We start from the raw sequence: 17,179 nt of genomic DNA, 5'->3' as shown, positions 1-17,179 counted from the left end.
CGTTCAAGGTATGTAAAATGCTTTATAAATTGTAACGCCTGCGAAAAAATAAAAAAATTACTAAACCCCACAGGATATGGAACGCGATCAGCAATAGGACAAGGACAACAATCTTTAACTCCCACGACAATTGGAACGCCTACAGCAGCTGGAACTTCTGTACAGAATCCACTTTTAAATCCTTCCCAATCTGGAGTGGCTGGACCATTGGCAGCACAAAGAGCACAAGGTCTCAATTCTGGAGTAGGTCAAGGTCAAACACTAGGTCAAAATCCTTCACTGGGTCAAACTCAAGCACAAGGTCAAAATGCTGCAGTAGGTGTAAATCAGCAAGCCCAAAATGCTGGACAAGGTGTTAATGCTGCGCAAGCTTCAAGTTCTGGACTAGCTCAAAATTCGGCGCAAGTTTCAAGTTCTGGACAAGGTATAAATTCTGCGCAAGTTCCAAGTTCTGGACAAGGTGTCAATTCTGCGCAAACTCAAGCATCTGGGCAAACTTCAAATGCTGCGCAAACTTTGAGTACTGCGCAAACTCCAAGTGCCGCGCAAACTCCAAGTGCTGCGCAAACTCCAAGTGTTGCACAAGGTCTCAATTCTGCGCAAGCTCAAACGGGACAAAGCACAACTGCTGCACAAGGTCAAAGGACAGGGGTAGAAGATGCAGGAGCTGAATGATAACCTGCCCAGAGGGTCCAGGAATACTATTTACACTTTTTTTTCACAAATTTTTATCTAAACCTTTTGTGAATCAAGTGATAATTATGAAAAAAACACGATAAACTTACAAGATTTTTTTGGCTTTTAATATTAATGCGTTTATACATCGTCACCTATTATGAATTATTTTTGTTGTTGAGTATTCACATCTCCACAGAATAAAAATACATTCTGAGAAGCTGGTACAAATAAATCTTGAAAATGGCCGTTAAAAAATTAATTCCTTTTTCAATCTAAACTTTTAAAAAATAGAGAGAAGAGAAGGAAAAGAATTGAGTTGGTTGTCTTCTCCTTTCTCTTTCTTCTTTTTCATTTTATTTTTTTTTTCATTTACATTATATTTGTCCAAAGAATTTTTTTTCTTTTTCAAGGGAATTTTTATTTAAAATTTTTGTCTTCAGAATAAAATAGATAGATTTAATGTTGGTTGTCCAAATAGGATTCTAAATTGGGTTTTATTCTTATTTCTATTTCAGGTATGTTTATAACTGGTTTGCTTTTTCGAGCTTTCCTTTATTCGTGGGTGTTTATTCTTGGGTGTCAGGGGGAGAGCATCGTGGTTGCGTTGGTGTTCCTACCTGCCCAAAATTTTATTTTATTCTCATTTATTTTTTTGCCTTGAGGAGGGTGCTTTATGGGTACCAAAACTTTGGTAATTTTTTATTTAAAAATATTTTTTTTTGTGTAGGAAAAAAATTGTCTTACAGATTGTATTAGGAACATTCTATGGTAAAAGCCTAAACTTGGTTTTTAGATTCTTAGTTTTATTTTCAGGAATTGTGCACAATAACTTAATTATTTGACGTTTAATAGGATTTTAAATTGAACTTTAATCTCATTTTAATTTTTTAAATTTCAATTATTTAAAATTTTGGTAATTTATTGTTTAATTTTTGTCCGAAATAAAGTATGTACACCAAATTTTCATTCATCGTGAAGAGGTACTTTATTATTTAAAAAAGCATTTCTTCTAAATTACGCAAGGATTATCGAAAGCATTGAAAGCATTTGGAAGTTCAATATTTCCTTCTACGTTGAAAACATGTTCCAAAACAATGACAAAATCAAAAAATAGTTTGTGTAATCCAAAAATAAATAAACCTGTCAAAACGGTCAATCCCAGGAAATAACTTTTTAAAATTGCAAATATTGCAGTTAAAATAATTAATAATATATTGAAGCTAAATAATTTGTGTTAATAAATGCAATTTTTTAAATAAAGGTAATTTAAGAATTTTAAAGTGTAGAAGGAGTGAAACATACTTTTCTTCAGTAGTAACATTTCATAATGTACAGAAACTATATTACTGAATATATTCTAAAAAAATTAATTTTTGAGGAACATAAGTTTCAGAGAAATTAAAATTGAACCATGTTTTATGAGCAAAATTTATTTTTTTTTCGAAAACTAATAATTGTAGAAAAAAGTTTGAACACAAAATAGTTTTGTTTTTTTCAAGTTCGTTAAGCGATTTCAACAACAAAAATGTCACAAAATGAAATTGTATGCTGTTGTTGTGCATGTTTAAAAAGAAAAAATTGAGGCAAGAATCAAATTAAAGAAAAAATCTTTCTAAATTTGTTATTCTAAAAATCTGATTCTTTGTGTCAATTAAAAAAAACTTTGGAGTTATCATACGTAAACATTAGTATTATGTATTTAATGATGAATTATGCGATTGTAATAAAAAATTAGACATATCGCCGGATCTTTACTCTCTGATTCAATTTTTATTTAAATTTGTTTATTTAATATTCGAGAAAAAAAGACAGCGATTTTTTTGTCTTACGAAATTTTAAAATTAATATATGCGGTTCGTATACAAACCAAATTTTTTTATATCATAGTATCTATCATCTGAAAGAATAAAATGTACGAAAAAGCTTTATTTTTGAAAATTGGTAAAAATTATTACCTTAACTTCAGAACTAATATCTATTTTTTTTGTAATATATAGACAATCAATATTATAATATTATTTTAATTACAAATTTTTAGCACTTGTTTTTAATTTAAAAAATACTTTTTTTCATTTTCAAAAGTTCAGAATAGAATTTCAATCGTTTTCCAACTGTTTTGTTTCCAAAGGTTAAAAAAATGGTTCAATTCAAAACACTGAACAATTAATGTTGCATATTTTTCAAATTTCTAATTTACTTCTATTTTTAGTTGTTGCAAATTCGATTTTTGCAACGAAAAGCTGTAACATAATCAAAAACTGATAAAAGATACTAAATCTTGTTTAAATTGTAATGATTTTTGTTTAAAAATACAAATTTTCAATTAAAAACGGCACTGTAACTTAAATTTTTTAAGATTTTTTTATATTTAAAAAATACAAATATTTTTTAAATAAATATTTATAACAAGAAACAATAAAATGATAAATAGCTAATTGTTTTAAATTAAAAATCTTCTTTAAAATACAATAATTTTTGTTTCAAAAATCGATTTCATATAAATGTCCCTTAAAGCAAATGATTTTTTACTAAAAATATCGATCACTGGTGGAAAACGCCAAGAGAGCCTAAAATGGTTCAAAAGTAAATCTGCATCGAAATCACACTTCTAGAAATATTAAAAATACATATTTTTAGGAAAATTTTTTTAAAAAATGGTACATGATTCATAAATCTTGTTTAAATTACAATGATTTTTCTTAAAAATAAACATTATTGAAGTTAATTTACAACGTAACATAAATTCGTTAAAAAGTATGAATCATCTCTGAAATGTAATGATTTATTAAAAAAATTAAAATTTCTAATAAGAAAAACTAATATAATCCGAAGTTGTTCCTTCTTGTAAATTTTATTATTTTATGCAAAAATCACTGGGTTTACGCTTAATTGTTTTCGTTCAAAAATATGAATTTTAGGTGAAACACACCAAACGATATTAAAAACTACCATAAGACAAAATTATTAAGAATTATAAATTGTTTTCTGAATTTAACGATTTTTGTTTGAAAATAAAAAAAAAATAACGGAGAAACGTTAACACAGCCTAAAATTATTCACAAATTGTAAAACATTATCAAAACCAGAAATTATTAAGAATTTGTGAATCTTCTTCCAAATCTAATTAAAAAAAAAAAAACATTTTCCGGCGAAAAGATACCAACATACAGAAAAATGTTAAAAAATGCAAACTGGTTAATCCTTACTATAAAATCTCTAAACGATATTGTCGATTTCGATTGTCACAATTCTCGATTTCAATGCTATATGCGTGTGACACGAGGCGTCAATGGGTTGACAAATGGGTGCGACAAAGGCATCCGTGAGTCACCGTGAGTAAGACAGAAATGGAACATTACACGTGTTTTCTTTTAGTTGATGATCCCAACGGAGCTATCTTGATCTGCGCTTGCTTGGATTTTAGCGACGCACATTGGCTACGGTGTGCGTCTGTATTTGATTTTTAAATACGTACGCGAACTAGAGCCAATGAGAGGCGCACAGTTCAAGCATGCGCAAGTATTTTTGGATCACTGTTGGGAATAATAATCGAATCAAAATTCGAAGTCGATAATACAAGGCCTTGAGAATCTTTTGCATATACTCTCAGATTTCTATCGGTATGGTTGGTATATTTTTAATTACAAGTTAATGTTTAAACTATTATTTGTTAATAATATAAACATTAACATTAAGTAATGTTCCTATGAAGCATGAAATTTGTTCTAAGTTTTTTTGATCAAAGTCCATTTCTGCTGTAAAGTGCGATAACAACTTTTTGAGATTTTGAGGTTAGGAATTAATTTGAGAATACAAGAGCGAACTGCTGGTCGGAGAATTAGATAATTTTTGCCAATTTAATGTAAATCATCCGAAAATCTAAAAAAATCTATAAAATATTATTTTTTGCTATGAAAGGTTACGAAAATCTTCTACAAAAACTTTACGAAAGTTAAGCTTATACTCATTTTTCTTATTACGAAAAAAATACTCCTTGTTTGAAATACTTGAAAATTATTGGAATTTTTCATACAAATTTTTGGTTAAAAAAAGAAACTATTTTAATGAGAATTAAAATAAAAAATAGCTTTTTTACGTATATATATAAAATTCTATGCACCGCAGGAATAATACTTAATGTTAATGTTTATATTGATTGCAAATAATAAATAAAATATCAAATTATGACTAAAAATACACCAATGTTACACTAACTTTACTCAATATCAGAATAGTACCATTAAAGAATTTTTCCAAATACTCAATTTTTATTTTATAAAAACACAATTTTGAAAACCTCCAACAAAAAATATATACTATAGAGATGTACGGGCATTTTCATTATCATCCAATGGTCGGCGAGAAATTAGTTTTGGACCAACTAGAAAGAAACTTACAACAAAATGGTTAGATTATTAATCAAAAAGATGAATGTTCAAGGGAGAAGTTATATATTTCTAACAAAAAACACAAATTTTCAACACAAAACAAAAATTTTCTAGAAAATACGGGAATTTTGAAACAAATAAGTCCATTCACAACTAAAAAAGATCAAGTTTCAATGAAAACGATCAAATTTTAAACAAAAATAGAATAATTCAGGTTTTAGTATATAAAAGTTAATATTAAATTAAAAAAAATGAAATTTTCTAGAGGCTATTTAAAATTTTAACCAAAACAGGTGAATTTGACACCAAATACTCAAAGTTTTACAAAAAAGAATAATTTTCTATCACAAAGATTAATTTTCTATTAAAAAAATCTTTTTTAACAAAATATATAATTTTTAACTAAATTAATGTTTCAATAAAAAATATCAAATTTTAAGCCAAAACAGAGTAATTCAGTTTTTAGTTTATAAAAGATAATATTCAATAAAAAAAAAAGATTTTGGCAAAGAAAAATAATTTTCAACCAAAAAGACGAATTTTCAAATGAAATATTAATTTTTAATTAAAAATATAAATATATAATACCAGAAATAGGATAATTTCTTTCTAGATAAAAGAATTAATACTTAATAAAAAAAAATTAAATTTCAACAAATTAATTGAAACTTTGCCAAAATAGGTGCATTTGATAATACATAGTTAAACATTCAAGCACACACATGTATTTTCAACCAAGAAACCAAAAATATCAATTTTTAATTCCAAATTTCAGTGGTCCACCAAAAGTGGGAAAGTTCAATTTTTATTTGTAGAATTTAATTCTTAACAAAAAAACGGAATGTATAACTTAATAGTTTTGTTTTTAATCAAAAAGATGAATTTTCAAACAAGAAGACTAATTTCCTACCAAAATAACGAATTTTCATCGAAACGTGTGTATTTTCAAACAAATAGTTGAATTTTCAACTACAAAAGATCAATTTTTAACTTCAAATATCAATTCTCCACCAAAAATGGTATAATCCAATTTTAGCTTATACATTAATTTTTGACTAACTATAAAGGAACTTTTAACAAAATAGTTAAATTCTCAATAAAAAATATGAGTTTTCAAGGAAGAAGTTTTATATTTCTAAAAAAAACACCAATTTTTAAAAAATACATAAATTTTCAATTAAATAATTACCTTTTTAACAAAAAAATGAAGGTTCAATAAAAAATATCAAATTTTAAACAAAAATAGAATGATACAGTTTTTAGTTTAGAAAAGTTAATATTCAAACAACATAAAATTGTCTACAGATTATTGCAAATTTTAACTAAAACAGATAGTATTGACACCAAATAGTAAGATTTAAAATAATTAGTTTTATATCACAAAGATTAAATTTCTATTAAAGAAATTTTTAAAAATAAATAACAGAAATTTGTAGAAATTTTTTATGTAAGCTGTTGGTTTTAGAGTCAGGTGAATTGAAACTAATTAAGTTGTTGTTAATTAAGTTATTTTTTAAATAATCTGTCTGTACGAAAATTATTATTATAAATTTAAAGAGACTTCATACAGATTTGAATTGTTTGCAACTGAATTGATTTTCAATCCAAGAACAATATTATAAAAAATATTGAGAATAAGATAGAATTCACTTAAAATGAAGCAGGTTCTATACATTATTTATCAGAATCGTTAGCGATCAAATTTGTTGTATTGTAAATTATGCAAAACGTTTTTTCCCATACAAGACAATAAAAAATCGAATTTAGACATCTATGTTAAAAATAATAAAAAACAGAATCATTTTTATCCATAAAATTTATTCCCCACAAAAAACTATCCGTGTCCAACCAACAATGATATAATAAAAATTTTCGTTAAAGAGATTGACTTTTAGCAAACCAACGAAAATTAAGAAAATAGTTGAATCGTCAATAAATAAGATAAGAGCTTAACAAAGAAAATTAATTTTCTACCAAAAAGACGAGTTTTGAACTCAAAAAATTAATTTTCAATTATAAAAATAATTTTTCATCCTAAAATTGTACATTTAAATTTTTAATAAAATAGCTGAATCCTCATTCAAAAAGATCAAATTTCAAACAAGTAGTGGAGTTTTTAACTAAAAAAGATTAATTTTTAATTAAAAATATAAATATATAGAACCAGAAATAGGATTATTCCTTTTTAGTAAAAAGAATTAATGTTTAACAACAAACAATGAACATGAAGGAATTAAAAAAAATTGAACTTCGAAAAATTGAATTTTATTGCTAACGATTCTTTCGTGAAAATTGGTACATAGGGGTTTTTGGGGTCGCTGATTACGAATCTGTACTCAGATTTTGAAAATTCAAAATAGCGGGTCCAATATGGCGGCTGCTATTTAACATATTTTTTTATCTTTTTTGAAAATTGGTATACGTGGGTTTTTGGGATCACTGATCACGAATCTGAACTCAGCTTTAGAAAATTCAAAATGGTGGATCCAATATGGCGACGTAAATTTGGAATATTTTTGGATTTTTTTTTTAGAATAGGTATACAGGGGTTTTTTGGAGTCGCTGATCACGAATCCGAACACAGATTTTAAAAATTCAAAATGGCGAATCCAATATGGCGGCCAAAATTTGGAATTTTTTTTCTGAAAATTGGTGTACATAGGTTTTTGGTATCTCTGATCACGAATCTGAACTTAGATTTTCGACATTCAAAATGGCGGGCCAAAATTCAAAATATTCCTAAATTTCTAAATTTTCTGAATTTTCAAAATTTAAATTCAGATTCGCGATCAGTGACTCCAAAAATTCATGTACACTATTTTTTTTTTAAATCCAGAAAACTTTATTATTTTGACCGCCATATTGTATCCGTCATTTTGGATTTTCAAAATGTCTGATTTTAAATTCGTGATCAGCGAGCCCGAAAACCTCTGTACACAAAATTTCAGAAAAAAATAAAAAAATATTCCAAGTTGCGGGCGCCATCTTGGATCCACCATTTTCAATTTCCAAAATTTGAGTTCATATTCGTGATCGCTGGCCCCAAAAACCCCTGTATACCAATTTTCAGATAAAATCCAAAAATATTCCCAATTTCGACAGCCATATTGGATCCGCCATTTTGAATTTTTCAAATATGAGTCCAAATTCGTATTCAGCGCCACCAAAAACCCTAAACTACCTATTTTCATAAGAATATAATGGACAGTTTTTTCTATAATAAATTTTTTCAACAAAAAAGGCTTCTTCTCATCTTTGTTATAAGTATTAACAAATTATTTTAAAAATTTAGACCCTGCGCACACAAATCTCAATTTTCTAATCATCCTGTGAGCATGAAATTAAAAAAAATGTGTGTAAAATCCAATAAAAACTACTCTGAAATCGCAAAAAATGATATGAATGCCGCAAAGGGTTAAACAAAAAAGGATCAACTTTTTTAATATCATTTTTCTATCAAAAATGGTATAATTGAATTTTTGACAATCGGAAAAGGAGTTTTTTTAAATAACTGAATCCTTAATGAAAAATATTAATTTCAACACAGAATATTACTTTTCTACCAAAAATTACGAGTTTTCTACCAAATCTAGATAGTTTTAAACAAATTTATGATTTTTATCTAAAAAATATCATTTTTCAAACAAAAGTAATATGAGTAAATTTTACTATTATAGAAATTATTGAAATATATATATATATATATATATCAAAAAGGTTCGTTTTAAACAAAAACAGATGAAGCCTTAATTATGAACTTAATATTTAACGAAAAAATGGGCTGGTTCAGTTTTTAGTTAAAAAAATTATTTTCAATTTCAATAAGTGTAATTAAAAGAAAATACCTGAGTCGTCTACGAAAACAGATTGTAATTAGAAATATCAATAAATTTTTAACCAAAAATGTAAAGTTAAATTTTCACTGCAGTAAATTAATTTTGGAATAATAGGAATTGTCCGAAAAATTGTTGAATCCACAATCAGCAAGATGAATTTTCAAACAAAAAGATTAATTTTTACTAAAAAAGACGAATTTCGAACAAAATCCATACATTTTTAAAGAATTAGTTAGAATTTTCTGTTAAAAAAGTTAATTTGCAACAACAAAAAAACAGTGTTATGAAAATTATTATGTTGTTTTCAGATTAAATTTTAAGATAACTTTTTTTTCGCTGTAAAATAAATTCTATGTTCAAAAGATTAATTTTTAACCAATAAGATTAATGTTTTACATAAAAGACGAATTTTCAACGCATAAATTGATTTTTAAACTATAAGGGAACAGTTTTATGAAATTTTTTGTTGAAAATATTCAACAATTTAGTTGAATTTTTTTTGTGTCTTGACTGAAAATTGTTTGCATTCGACTACTGGGTTAAATGTTAAAATAACTGAGTGAAAATGGATATTTTTTGTTCTAAAGATTCATCATTTTAGTTGAAAGTTCAATTCTTTTGTTCAAAATTCTATCTTTCTTTGGTTGAAAATTAATCTTTTTTCTTAACATTTTTCTCTAATTGTTTTAAGGTTAAACAAACATTCATAAATTTAATTTTGTTGGTTGAAGATTCATTATTTTAGTTAAAAATTTATCTCTGGTTAAAAACTTAAAATTTTTCTTGAAATTCAGTTCTTGGTTCAATTCAGCTTTTATTGTTTTAAAATAATCATATTTTTTTAGTTTTTGGTTATGAATTTATCTACTTATTTAAAAGTTTAACTATTTAATTTAAATTTTAGGTATTTGGATAAAAATAACTATTTGGTTGAAAATTCGTTAATTTTTTTAAACTGAAAATTAAACTTTTTCATTTTCAGTGTAAACGGTTTTGTTAAAAATTTGGCTTTTTAATAAAAGATTTGCTTTAACAACCGAATAGTTTAACTTTTAACCAAATAGATAGATTTGCAGCCTAAACATATAAATTTTAAACTGAATGGCCAAATTTTCTGACAAAAAAGATTAACCTTTAACCAAAAAGAGTTGCTTTAGGAAATAAAAGAATTCCCAATGAAAACGTAGTGGTGAAAATCTTTCAAAAATTGTCAACAAACTATTTAAATTTTTAACTAGAGTTGAATTTTCAAAAAGTATGTAAATTTTTAACAAAGAAGTTGAATTTTTAATCTGCAAATATGGATTTTCGATAGGAAATGTAACATTTGATATTTCAACGAATGCAGATGCTGATAAGAGAAGCATTGTAAAAATAAGGATACAAATTTTCAATCATACAGATTAATTGTCCATAAGAGATTCAAATTTAAACCAAAAGTATAAAAGTAACTTTTTCGCACAAAACATTAATTTATTTTAGATAAAAAAGAATGTTAAAAAAATAGTAAATCTTTTAACCATAGAGATGAATTTTTAACTAAAATTATGCATTTTTCAACTAGAAAGACGAATTTTCAACAAATAAAGAATTGTGAGTTAGGAAATCAAAAAATGTGTCCCAATCCTCAAACTTTTAAGTCAAAATACTATTTTTCTGTAAAACAGTTATAACACCTTTCCCCTCCATGTACCTTCATAAACAACATCTTTCACAACACCATCACCCCACATGATAAGTTTTCAAGTATTTATTGGTTTGAAGTGTTTTTTTTAAATAAATCATTCTATTAATTTCAATGTAATTTGGAATATAATAATTATTAGTTCAATTTTAAAGAAAGATTTTAAAGGGGAGACTTGACCAAGATTTTCAGGGGAAAGTTTACCAAGTGGCAAGTTTAAATAAAATGATTTAATTTAATTTTCTACCAAAAAATATAAAATTGGTTCAAATTCTATTATAAAAGATTAATTACAGTTTTAAGTACAGAACTCATCCCTTGGTGACTTCTATTATTTTATACTAATAATTTGTAACATTAATTAAATATGTATAACACAGAAAAGATAGGCTTTTGATTTATTCTTTTTCATAAAAAGATAAATAGGCGCGCGCAAGACTACTAGTAGATTTTAAATCTTCTTTAAATCATAATTATTTTTGTTCAAAAATACCAAGGTTTAGTACAAAAAACACTTATGAAAGATAAAAATCATAAGTCCTTGAATAATTTTTCATCTCGAAAATCTAATAATTTATGAATGAAAATAGTTATTTCTGGCGCTTAGCGCTAAAATAAGCATATTACGGAAAAAATGAAAATTTAATTTATAGTTCGTAAAAGAAGACTTCTATTTTCTGAATTTACTTTCTTTCATTATAGTTTTTCGTGATTCCATAAGAATTGTAATGATGTTCTAGAAAAAGTTAAAGATTATGAAAAAATTTATAAACCCTAACTATTATTCATGTTAATATAAAATATATAAAAAATTTTAAATATAATTATGAAATCTTTCGTAAGAATAGTTCGACAGAAGCAACTGTATCTCTTTACTTATCGCTCTAAATTCAAAAAAAATTTTTTTTTAGGAATTTCGTCTGACCATACGTTGACATGTACTACTAATCCTAGCATGTCTGACTAAACGTCGACAAAATTTGGTCTTTAATTTAATTTTATATAAGCTAAAATAAAACACAAAACATACGCACAAAATATTTAAACAGATTTCACAGCTCGAAGTAAGAATTAAGGTGATTTTTCGCAAAAATAAGGGACTAATTAAAAAATAAATTCTTAAAAATGAAATTAATGCATAAAAAATATATAAAATTTAATATGATAAGCTTAAGATTTAAAGAAGAAATAAATAGCATTTTCAACAAAATAGTAGAATTTTTAACCCAAAAAAAAGATTAACATTTAAAACAAAATTTCAGTTTTTAAGCTAAAACGCGAAATTTTTTGAAACAATTGGATGTGTAAATACGTCAAGAGGAATTTTAACCCTACACAAAGGAATTTTCAAGAAATTAATAGAATTTTTAAACGAAAAATAAATTATTTTAAACATAAATAGTTTCATCTTTCAGCCAATATTTAAATCTTTAAGCCAAGAAGATAATTTTTTCAGAAAGCAGTTGAATTATCAAGAAAAAAATTTAATTAAAAAAAATTGTTGAACCTGTAACAACATATTTTTATTTTCGAATGATAAACATGAATTTTCAACCAATTAGTTAAATTCTTAATAAATCAATAATTAATCATCTAATCTGAAATTTTCATTTATAGGCAAATATTTGAACTTTAGGTTAAAAATGACGAGTTATCAACAAATAGTTGAATTTACAACGCAAGGGAATACATTTTTTAGAAAGAAGTTGAATATAAAATTCCAAAGGAAAAATGTATTACATGAGCAGACGAAAGTTAAAAAAAAACAGTAAGATTTTCAACAATATATTTGAATTTGTAACTGAAATCAGGATTCATCACCATTAATTTTTTTCGCAAAGGAGTTTATCTTTCACCCAAGTGTCAACCAGAATGAATCTCTCAGTCATGGATTCATGAAATTTAAGGCCTTTACGATATTCACGAAATCCACGCTATTCACGGCATTCATGGAATTCACGGAATTAATAGATATTTCGATATTTGTGGAATTCACCACATTAATGGAATTCACTGAATTCACGGAATATAACAAATTCACGCAATTCATGGAATTTACGGGAATTCCGCAACTACCGTCAATTTCGCGAATTTCTTAAAATTCGTAAATTCTGTGAGGCCTATGAATTCCGCGAATTTTATAAATACAGCTAATTCCGTAAATGTATTGAATCGCGCAAATTCCATAAATTCTGTATATTCCATGAATTCCATCAAATACACGAAGTCCTTGAATTTCTTGAATTCCTTGAATTCCATTAATTTTTGAAATTTCCTAAATTTCTTGAATTCTTTAAATTCCATGTATTCTGTAAATTCTATAAATTTATAGCATTCCATAAATACAGCGAATTCCGTAGATTTTACAAATCGCGCAAATTCCATAAATTCCTTAATTTTTTTGAATTCCATGAATTTCATGAATTCCATGAATTCCGTAAATTTTTGAGTTCCATGAATAACATGAATTCTTTGAATTGCATAAATTCCTTGAATTGCATAAATTCCTTGAATTCCTGGAATTCCATAAATTTCTTGAATTGCTGGAATTCCATAAATTTCTTCAATTCCTGGAATTCCAAAGATTTCTTGAATTCCTCTAATTTCAAGAATTCTTTGAATTCCATTATTTTCTTAAATTCTGTTAATACCGTGAATTTCATGAATTTTATATTATTATTATTATTATTATTACACCATTAGGCTATTTCCCTTTCAGGGTAGGCGTGACTCATTCGGTAGGGGAAAGGAGTAGTGTGTGGAAGGGATAGAGATTCTTCAGATTGATCCAGAATTCTCGTGCTATTTAAGTAAATAACACGTTCGTTCCGCGACACTGCTCCGACCCAGGTTGCTGATCAATCTCTCTAGCAATCACCCCAAGCGATGAAGCTCACAAAGTCTTTATTTAAGGTTCCCCACTTGGGTCTATTAGTGGCCAAGATCTTTGTTTCAGGCGTCATTCACTCTACTGACACTCTTTTTTTTGACTATTTACCGCCATACTTTCCTGTCCTGGCATACTTCTCTAGCTTCTTTTATGTCCATGCATTTTTTCATGCAGAATCTCGTGTTTCTGTGACTCCTTATGTCTCTTCTAACTAGGTTCTCATTCACACATTCACACTAGCGTCTCTTCTGCACCACATTCTTTTAGAATTATCCCGTTACTTACTTTGTCCATCAGGGTTTTCTCGCATATTATGCGCATGAATCTCATATGAATAGCGTTAATTTTACTCTTATCTTTTTCTTGATAAGTCCATGTCTCGCTACCGTATATTATAGTCGGTACAAATATAGAATTATGTATTGCCATTTTAGCTTAATTTGATATATTTTTACTTCTGATAAGGGGACCTGCTCTACCAATAACCTTCTTACCTTCATTTATTCGTCTATCTAATTCCTCATCTATCCTCCCGTCCCTAGTAAATAAGCTACCAAGGTATACGAACTTATCAACTTTTTCAATTCTCTCATCATTTAATAAAATATTGCATAGCGTTTTCTCACTTCAATCTACCTTGTCAAAAGCTTTTTCTAGGTCAACAAATGCACAGAAAACTTTTTTTCCTACTCTCAAACTTTTTTCTATTATTTGCCTCAAGCTGAATCTTTGATCCGTACATGACCATCCTGGCATAAACCCACTTTGGACTTCCCAAATCTTTGCTTCTGTTATTTTCATTACCCTACGGTTAAGTATTTTTGAATATATTTTACCTACGGTGCTTAATAAGCTAATCCCTCTGTAATTATTGCACTCGCTTTTATCTCCCTTTCTCTTGTATATTGGTACGATAATCGCTTCTTTCCAATCGTCTGGGTCGTCTCCCATCTCGAAACTTATATTTATCAATTCGCACAGTGCGCCACCGTATTTAAGCATTTCAGCGTTAATACCGTCTACCCCGGCAGCCTTACCCTTTTTCAAGTTCTTAATTATATCCCTAACCTCAGTGACACAGACTTTTTCAATTAAGTTTTCCATCGCATCGTGTTCAACATTGCAGTTGTGGTGTCCTGTAGCTTCACCTCCGAATTGTCTCCTAAAATAGTCTCTGAAAGCCTCTAGTATTCCTTCTGCATCATATACCATTTCCCCCTACTATTTCTCATGTTAAAAATTTCTGTACTTTAGTTTCCTTTCATTTTCTTATAAAGTAGTTTCCTGGTTCCTTCAATTCGGTTTGTATTTTTATCTCTTCTTCTGCTCTAATTGTATCTTCACCTTCTTTAAATAATCGTTTAAGTATCCTGTTTTCGCGCCTATAATCATTTCTACGTCTATTTCTTTCCTCATTGCTAAGACCTGCGATGTTCAAAGTTCTCTTGTACGCTTCTCTTTTTGCTTTTTGGGCAGCCTGAATTTCATCATTCCACCACGCATCACCAGAAATTCTTCCTACAACTGCGATACCACGCACTTCGATCGTACATCTAACAAGGATATCCCGTAACATTGTCCAGGCCCCCTTTATATCTTTGTTTTTTATACGGTCCTCCCATGTTGCCCTATCTATGCTTTCGATTATCTTATTTTGGAAATCTATTCGCACATCCGGTTTCTGTAGGTTCTCAATTTTGATTCGCGTTTGTTTTGCTTTCTTGGTTCTCTTTTTTCTCCATCCCCGACCTAAGTTAATTTTTGAGATCAGAAGGTAATGATCAGTATTGCATTCAGGACCCCTGATGACTCTTTTATCTTTGACTAACTATCTAAGTCTTTCATTTGCAACAACAAAGTCAATTATACTGCGGCTATTTCCTTTAGACCAGGTGTACATGTGGATCATTTTATGCCTAAACTAAGTATTTGTAATAAACAGACCCTTTTCTAAGCATAGACCAACTAATTTATCTGCATTATAGTTTGTTCTTGGATCCCCAAAATTACCTAATACTCTTTCTGTTTCCTGATTTTGGGTGCCCACCCAACCGTTCATGTCTCCTAGTAGAATTATTCTTTCCCCATGTTCGCGGATGTTTATTATGTCATTGAAAGTGTCCCAGAAGACCTCTTTCACTTCTCTAGGATCACTATCAATCGGCGCATAGCATGCTATGATAAATAGTCTTCTGATTCCTACTTTCATTCTAGCCCACAGCAGTCTGGGAGACACGAAACCATGGTCTCCGAGATACTGCTTTGCTCTTTCATTCAAAATCAGACCTACTCCTTGTTTACCATGTGATTCACAGTCTACTCCTGACCATATTTCAAAACCGCCTTTCAACAAGCCGTTTTTTATGTCTTTAGTTTCGCATTCCTTTTTCTTTGTTTCGGACACACATAAAATATCTAGTTTCTTCACGTCCAGAGCTTCACGCAATTCTTTTACTTTGACATCATTTACTCCCCTAGCATTCCAAACACCTAGTCTCCATTCGTCGCCTGAAACATGACCTTTAGATTTTCCGTGTCCATACCTTTCGTCATTAAAAGGTTCAGTTCTTTCCGAGGCTATTTTGTAGTTTGTATTATTTATTGTTTAGATGATACGCCCAACTAACACCCTTATGCAATAAGTTTATTTTCTGAGTCGAAATCATGTCTTTAGTTAATAAGGGAGCGTTGGAAGAGGGGGGAGGTATAATTGGAACCGAGAGAGCCGTCTTGGGTTTGTGTTTTTGTTTCCATGCTGAGAAGGTCACCAGCCTTCAGCAGCGTAGAAATGGGAAGAGAACAATTTTGTTAATCTACCAATAGATTTTTTAAATGATATATTTTCAGATAATTTTTTTTATTTTGATACATTTTGTATAAGAATCGATATTTTTTTAATTTGTAAAAACTTTTTTTAACATAACTAGATGTTCATCGGAAAGAAAGCATGTAGCCGGAATATTTAGAGTATATAAAATCTATGTTAGTGCTTGAAATTTTTGTGGTAATTTTGAATTTTTTTTTAACATTTTTAAAATCTTCGAAAAATGTTTAAAAAGATTTTCCTTGAAAACTTTCTAAATTCTTTTAAATATTCGTACAATCGCCCCGAAATTTTTGGAAAAAATTGTTCAATGTTTTAAAGTATTTGAAATTTGGTAGCACAAAGAGCACAAGGTCTTTTTTTCTGGAGTAGGTCAAGGTCAATCATTAGGTCAAAATCCTTCACTGGGTAAAACTGAAGCACAAGGTCAAAAAACTGCAGTAGGTGTAAATCAGCAAGCCCAAAATGCTGGACAAGGTGTTAATGCTGCGCAAGCTTCAAGTTCTGGACTAGCTCAAAATTCGGCGCAAGTTCCCAGTTCTGGACAAGGTGTCAGTCTTGCGCAAACTCAAGCATCTGGGCAAGCTTCAAGTGCTGCGCAAACTCTAAGTGCTGCACAAATTCCAAGTGGTGCACAAGATCTTCATTCTGCCCAAGCTTAAACTGGGCAAAGCCCAACTGCTGCACAAGGTCAAAGACCAGGGTTAGGAGCTGCAGGGGCTGCATGATAGCCGGCCCAGAGGGTCCAGGATTACTATTTACACCTTTTTCACAAATTTTATCTAAACCTTTTGTGAATCAAGTGATAATGATGAAAATAAAAACATTATAAAGTCACAAGATCTTGTTGGCTTATTATATTAATTCGTTTACACGTCG

At 28.5% G+C, this 17,179-nt stretch overlaps 1 protein-coding gene across 1 annotated transcript in view; it reads left to right on the top strand.

Annotated features, from left to right (window-relative positions):
- The window catches only part of LOC117180726 (proline-rich protein 36-like), a 79,084-nt gene extending 62,122 nt beyond the window's left edge, over positions 1–16,962 (top strand). Inside the window, exons 4-5 of the mRNA XM_033373214.1 lie at positions 74–651; positions 16,639–16,962. Coding sequence (XP_033229105.1) covers positions 74–651; positions 16,639–16,962 — 902 coding nt within the window. The remainder of the gene's footprint in view (positions 1–73; positions 652–16,638) is intronic.
- Positions 16,963–17,179: the final 217 nt, after the last annotated feature.

The sequence above is a fragment of the Belonocnema kinseyi genome, chromosome 9, assembly GCF_010883055.1.
Source record: "Belonocnema kinseyi isolate 2016_QV_RU_SX_M_011 chromosome 9, B_treatae_v1, whole genome shotgun sequence".
Classification (NCBI taxonomy): domain Eukaryota; kingdom Metazoa; phylum Arthropoda; class Insecta; order Hymenoptera; family Cynipidae; genus Belonocnema; species Belonocnema kinseyi.
The sequence above is the reverse complement of the archived record's forward strand: the minus strand, read 5'-3'. Positions and strand labels throughout refer to the sequence as shown.